We start from the raw sequence: 7202 nt of genomic DNA, 5'->3' as shown, positions 1-7202 counted from the left end.
ATTATAACACAACGGCAGCAACATAACCACAATTACACACGTGAATTTCTCTACCCTCTCTCATGTCTGTTGAGGATTTGGTTGATTATTGTGACAGTAGATTAGCGGATCTTAAACCTTTTCATCCCAGACCTTGAAGACCATTTCAGTGGACCTTAATGCGTTCATGGAATGAATTGGTGATCCTTTTCCTGTGTGATGTCAGGTCATGATCCAACTCCAACTCCGCCCCATGGTTTGAGAAACGCTGCAGCAGACCAACTGAACACACACTGTGCCTCTCTGTTTCTCTTAAGTTCAGACTCCAGGGGCCTCACCTTACTGCAGGGGCCCACCTGTGAGATCCCTGGGAGCAAGTTCAAAAAAGCACAAGACGAAAATACAGTGGTAGGAATGCAGTTTTGCTATGAATGCACATGTTGATGTGAATGGTTTGGTGGTGAGTTCTGAGTTTGGTGTGTGTGTGTGTGTGTGTGTTTGTGTGTGTGCGTGCATGTGTGCGTGTGTGTGTGTGTGTGTGTGTGTGTGTGTGTGTGTGTGTGTGTGTGTGTGTGTGTGTGTGTGTGTGTGTGTGTGTGTGAATGTGTGTGTGAGTGTGTGTGTGTGTGTGTGTGTGTGTGTGTGTGTGTGTGTGTGTGTGTGTGTGTGTGTGTGTGTGTGCATGTGTGTGTGTGTGTGTGTGAGCGTTTGTGTGTATGCGTGCGTGTGTGTTGGGGCGTGCCACCTCAAGGCCACAGCAGGAACTGTGATGTGGGCCAGGGACGAGCACACAAAGGTATTCCAGGAATGCTCTCGTCACTGCCGAGAATTACAAAGTCCGACGTCGGTAATCTCTCACGTGTGGCGTGCCATTCTTCCCTGATCCCTGTTTCCATGAGCTCCTTTGGACTTAACACCAAAAAATCTGGATTGGAGTTTATTTGTTAACCCAGAGGGAGAATGGAAATCCTGGGGTGGACTTTTAATTTCTAGACTTTGCTATTTACTATGAAGTCTTTGAGCAGAGTCTTAAATCCAAAGGGACTTAGTTTTTGTTAGATGCGCAGCATTATGGTCAGGGCATTTTGCTTGCAGATTTCAGGGATCGAACCCAGTGCCTTTCAGCTAGGAGTCAAACACACCCACGACTAGACTTTCCTGCCTTTGTTATCACAATGCTGCGTCTGTTTATTTTGAGAAAATCTTTAACTAGATTTACATCTTGTCAGATATTATCCTCTACTAGACAGCGGGAAGCATTGTTAGTTCATATTGTTAACATAGCGAACATACCTCCCCCCCTCCCGGTGACAACCAGTGCATTTGTGAGGGGAATTCTGCAGTTGAATCAAGCCAATGAGCCTTCAAGCAACATGAATAGAAACGCAAGTCCATTTTATTAGTATTGTTGTACTTGTGGTGCTTTCATTGATTGTATCATGTCTGGACACATCATAAGGATGCATGGGTGGTCCTTACGCGCAATCACAGCAAACATAAACCTCCATATTTCCATATTGTGGATGCAGGGGTGTGGACCAACTGAACACTACCCCATCATTACTCACAGCGTGAGCAGAGCCGACCAGTCTGAATCTAAATCAGTCGCTACAAACAGCTGGTCTCTCCCAGTGGTGAGGGTGGGAACAGAGCGCGGCACCGTTGAGCCGTAGCGGTTATTCTGACTCAGCTCAGTAACCTTTTCACTGGTACAGAAACTACCACGACAAACACTCTCCTGTAAAGGGCACACAAATGCACAGTGAAAAACATGCAGGTGCCCTCCTGTCAAGGGAACCTAGCAGTGCTTTTTTGTGTGTGCGCTTGTTTGTCTGTGTCTGTGTATGAGTCAGTGAGAGTTAGAGAGACATAGAGAGAGAGTGTGTTTTCGAGAGAAAACAACAGCGTGAGCATCTGTTTGTGTGTGTGTGTGTGTGTGTGTGTGTGTGTGTGTGTGTGTGTGTCTGATAGTCTGTGTTTGTGCATGAGTGAGCGAGAGTTAGAGAGACAGAGAGAGAATGTGTGTGAGAGAAAACGAGACAGTGTGTGTGAGAGAAAATGAGACGTTCTGTGTACCAGTTTGTGTGTGTGTGTGCTTGCATTAGTGCACGAGTGTGTGTGTGTGCATGCAAGCGTGCGCGTCCTCAGTACACTCATCTCTTGTTTCAGTGTGATGTCACCACGAGGCGTGCTGAGCAGGCGGGAGAAAAGGCCAAGTCCTCCTTCTCTCTCTTCCAGCCGGCTGCACCCTAAAGTAGTCACTCTGCTGCCCACTGGAGCGGTCTCTCCGCTGGCGTCACACGGGGACCCCCGCCAACGTCACGCAGGGCAGGGGCCACGTCTCCGCTGACGCAGCGGGGAAGGTCTGGTGCTCTGGTGTGTCTCTCTGTGCGTCTGGTGTGGTCGGGCGTGAGACGTCCTCTGGAAGCCCACACTAGAGTGACCGGTGTGCAGTCACTCTAGGCTGGGCCACAGCTTCTCTGGGGGTCACAGCTGTGGAGACAGAGAAGCTGTTTGGTCAGCAACGCACTGAGGCAGACGATGGGAACAATGGGATCTGCAGCATGACAGAAACAATGCATTGGTGGTTTATAGTCCCCAGTGTGGACACCAGGGTTTGTGTCGGAGGGTTTGGACAGTATTTCCTTAACAACAACGAGATCAACTATGCTTAAGAATCACATATGACTAATAGTAACTATGACTAATGCTGACTGATGTCATTGAGGTGCACAACATGTTTATTTTTATGCTTCATTTAGTTATTTATATTTATTGTCATGGTCATAATACAAAACATTCGCCGTTCTACTGCATTCGGCCCCGTTCTATTTTTAGCCCTCTTTGTGTTATAGCAGACGTCCGTAGCTCTCTGCCTCGCTATTTTTAACTCGGCCGCACCATATTTAATCATTTATACTTCAGAGCATGTCTGGTGATCCATGCTTCCTGCGGAGGAAGAGGAAGGGGGGGGGGATGCAGACTTTGTGCCTCTTTACTTTTCCTCCTCTCTACCCTCCTCTCCTTTCTTTTCTTCTCCTCTCTACTCTACTCTTTCCCTCCTCCCCTTCTCTCTGCTTATCTCTGTTCCTCTTTATTTCTACTCGTCTCTAATCCTCTTTACTGTCTCTCTTCTCCTTCTATCTCCTTCTATCTCCTCCTCCTCTCCGGCTCTCTACTCAACTCTCCTCTTTTCCTCCTCTCATTCTCTCTACTCTCCCCTCTTCCTCTTTACTCCTCCTCTCTGATTGGCTCCCCCCTCCTCCTCCTCTCCTGTTCCTTCCTCGCTCTTTAAGGGGTTTTCGAAGCCTCTCACTGTTACCGGTAACAACGGCTGGCAAGTGGTAGACATGACTCACTACATGCTAGTCTGCACAGAATAGCACAGAGAGGCATAAGGCCTCGTTGAGTATTTGTGTGATTCTTTCCAATTTCCTTTGCTCCTCAAAGCCTGGTTTTTGAACAAGGGCTAAATGCTGACCGTGTTTTTCTTCTATTCTTGGCCCATATTTGCAGTCCATATGGACTGGTGCTTTCTCATAAAGCATTACTTTACTTTCTAGATTCTTAGCTTGATATTAACCTAACCAACGTTTATAAAAAGTGACCATCTTGAAGTTCTCCAAATTTTCTCCAATTCAAATTTAGATAAACGTCAGTTCAGTCACTATCCATCGCCAAAAGAGATAATAGGCAAGGCAAGGCAAGGCACACTGACGCTAGCTCTTGCAATAGGCAGTATTTTGTTTGTTATGAACTGGGTGTCGGCGGCAACATTCCCGTCATGCATTGAAGTCACAAGCATCTCAGTTAGTGACGCCAGAGAGGGCATAGTGGAGTTACTGCAACAGACTTGCTATTCTACGAACTTGTGTGTAGCGGTGTACTGTTTTCTTTCAAAGTAAGTGCTGCCAAAGAAAACAAAACTGAAACTCAGCGAAAGCCACTCTAACCATATCTCATCTAATTCCTAACTTGACCATCTCTAACCTAATACCTAACATAACTATCTCTAAATGATGCCTAAACTTCACCATCTCTACTAAGTACCAAGACTCCATCTCTAACCTAATTCTTCAACTCAGCCCAACAATGTTACCAGAATCACTTGTGAAACAAGAATTTGGTAAATGATTGGGACATCGCTTTTATTTTTGTCATTTCCCATGAATGGTTTTAGGGAAGTAGCAAAATTGTTGCTGGTAAATATTAATTTCGCACTCATGCCAACATTCATAAATAAACACGTAGATCTTCGCTGGAATGTTGCAGCAGCATTTCATTTGCATTTGTTTTTGTAAGTCCTCTGCAGAGGTGTCCCAGAGCAGGATAGCCAACCCTAACTTCTCCCAACATGTTAACTTCTGATTAGGTTGGTTCTCCATTTGTTTGTGATTGGGTGAATATGAATGGTGGAATGGGAATGTGAGTGAATTCATAATCCGGCTACAGTGTGAATGGTGTCCCCAGTGATGACAGCAGTGTATGCATAAATGCAATCACACCCACACTAAGCCAGAGCTCACTGATATATTTTCTTGAGAAAGGTTTTCTGACTACCATAGCATTTCCTAAACGGTTTTCCTAAATATTGTCAGGCTATCCAAACTGAAACTAAGAAAATGAATTATTTCTGATCACAATTAAAATATCAATTTTTCTCATTTCCAAATTCCTCCAGTCTTTGAATATCCAATTTTGGTGGATGAAACCCCATATGAGTTGACCCAAACTGTGGTCATAGTCTCGGTACAGGTCAACTCACCCGTCTCCCCCACCCTGCAGGGCTGCAGGCAGTGTCTGACGCGGAGGGACCATGCCCAACGCTAAGGTGCAGAGCTCCAGTGGCCTGGCCCAGGCCCGTCGCAGCGTCCAGCAGCTCAGACAGGAGGCCTGCATGGAGAGGATCAAGGTACACCTGGGTTCACACGCAACAAACCTTTTATTCTTATTTATTTCATTTACCATCACTCTGTCTAAAGTCTTTTTATTGTCCCGGTACCAAACAAATAAAATGTAGACTTATTTATGTTGGGCTTTCTTTCTTTTATCTCTTGTTTTTTTTTTTTATTGTTTTCCTGGTTTAGTAGGCCTGGAGTCCAAGCATTTCATGACCTTTTGTTCTTTAATATGCACACGCTAAATCCACTTGAAACAATCTGCACTTTATCCTTTTTGCACTTTGCTCTTAGCCTTTGTGCAACCAAGGTGTTTCACGTTCTTGTTTTCACTTTCGAAGATCATTTTCTGTAAATATTTTACTATTTGTTTGGGAGGATGCTTCTCTCTAAGGGGGGGACTTGCAGTGAATACCGTAGCTCCATGTGAGCAGACAGAGGTTAGTGCATCTTGCCCCAGAATGACTACAGGTGGAATTGCTGACATTGGGGATTTGATTCCAGAACCTTTTGGATGGGCATGGATAGGCAATTATGAATTATGAATATAGAGTTGGATGTCTTAACAGTGCTTTGTGAATATGGCTATATGAACATATCTGTTCAACCTATCCCCCCCTCCCTGCCCAGGTGTCCAAGGCGTCTTCAGACCTCATGCACTTCTGCCGGGAGCAGGCCAAGTACGATCCCCTGCTCAATGGCATCCCTGCCTCCGAAAACCCCTTCAAGGAGAAGAAGCCATGCGCCATTTTGTAGCACTTTCGGCCTGTATTCTTCTCATGCTTTTTCCCCCCCCATTATTCTGTTCCGGAAAACAAGACTCAAACTGAAACTCATGAGTGAAACTGTACCATAGAAACGTTAGCCTTAAGGTCGTTGGCCTCTCTAAATTGGTTACCAAACACCTGCTTCTGAACAGCGGTTGGATATGGATGCCCTTTTACTGCACACCAAGTACACCAAAGAACACCCAGCCACTGTACTTCAGCTAGCATGTAACATCAGATATAACAGCTAGCAGATGTAGCACTGGATATAAAAGCTAGCAGATATGGCAGCAGATATAATTCTTGCAGATATAGCATGAAATATAAAGCTAGCAGATATATCATCAGATAAAACGGCTCGCAGATATAGCATATAAAAGCTAGCCGATATAGCATAGATAGATAAAGAATTCACTACAGTATGAGGTATAATATTAGGTATTGTGCCATTAAAAATAACATTAGATATTACTCCAATGTTAAAGATGCAATGTATGATCTTTTAATGCAGAGAAGGAACCTACTTTCTCCAGGTAGATTTATTGGATTTATAGGAATTAATGGAGGGTTTCACCAGTAGGGCATAATGAAATGTTATTCAAAGCTTCAGATCATTTTTTTTTTTTATATCAATGCAATGGCTTTCTGCCTTTCTGTACTTCGTATGCAATAGAAACAACTGCAAGATGATGGTTTTTCACTTGACACTCCTCACACTTCTGGTAAGGTATAGATGTTTGTGGCAAATGTATTAGTGTAGATTAGCCCCTTTAAATTAGGTACTCCTTAAATGTATTTAAAAACGCTGTAGATTTTCTATATCTCACCGTGTGTCGGCTTCCATATTTGTTATCATGCTATCAGTTAGTCTTAAAAGCTGTTAGAACTTACATAAACATGACTGTCACCAGCTTGTACCAAAAAATTCTGTGTTTACAGTTGCCATGGGGATTTTCCTCCGCACAATCCATCAGAGAGCTGAGATGCATTAATCCGTGTACCAGGGTGACTATTGACATTCGTCTCATGTTTAATTACACATAACTAAGGACAGGTCGTTTAAAATCTTTCTAGGTGTAGATGCAATAATGCTAGGACACACAATGAATGAATATGTGTATTTACATGCACTCACATACGTTTTAGCTACTCGTCTGAATTGTGTTTGTGTGTGAGTGTGTGTGAATGCATGCGTGTGTGTGTCTATGAGACCGTTGTCAACAATTATGGCGGAATTTATCCAACAAATAAAACATGTAAGGACCTGATCAATGTGTTAATCGATTTAAATAAAAGAATTTCCAAACGATGTAAATCACTAGTCCATGTATTCATTGAACCAGCAGTATTTATTCATACAAAAGTACAAAGACCTTCCAAATACAACCAATGATCCTTGAAACAACAAAGAGACAGGGGTATTTTCATGATCATCCGGTTCTTAGTACGCATTCGTATTCGTATTCGGAGAAAGTCCATTCTCTTAATAACTGCACCCTCGAGTTTACTCAGATCTGAATCTGACGTAGAAGCTTCGTCAACATGAACGCACCAGTTA

The 7202-nt window shown here is 43.8% G+C and overlaps 1 protein-coding gene across 2 annotated transcripts in view; it reads left to right on the top strand.

Annotated features, from left to right (window-relative positions):
• gng12b (guanine nucleotide binding protein (G protein), gamma 12b) overlaps positions 1 to 6959 on the top strand; it is a 22776-nt gene extending 15817 nt beyond the window's left edge. The window contains exons 1-3 of one of the 2 annotated variants that reach the window (XM_030373405.1): positions 3230 to 4351; positions 4765 to 4891; positions 5508 to 6959. In XM_030373405.1, the coding sequence (XP_030229265.1) occupies positions 4796 to 4891; positions 5508 to 5633 (222 nt within the window). In that variant the 5' untranslated portion in view covers positions 3230 to 4351; positions 4765 to 4795 and the 3' untranslated portion in view covers positions 5634 to 6959. Of the gene's footprint in view, positions 1 to 3229; positions 4352 to 4764; positions 4892 to 5507 lie in introns of those variants that run through there. The other variant, XM_030373404.1, reaches the window with a different exon arrangement.
• Positions 6960 to 7202: the final 243 nt, after the last annotated feature.

The sequence above is a fragment of the Gadus morhua genome, chromosome 12, assembly GCF_902167405.1.
Source record: "Gadus morhua chromosome 12, gadMor3.0, whole genome shotgun sequence".
In the NCBI taxonomy this organism is placed as follows: Eukaryota; Metazoa; Chordata; class Actinopteri; order Gadiformes; family Gadidae; genus Gadus; species Gadus morhua.
Note: the sequence above shows the minus strand (reverse complement) of the source record. Positions and strands in the feature narration are given on the sequence as shown.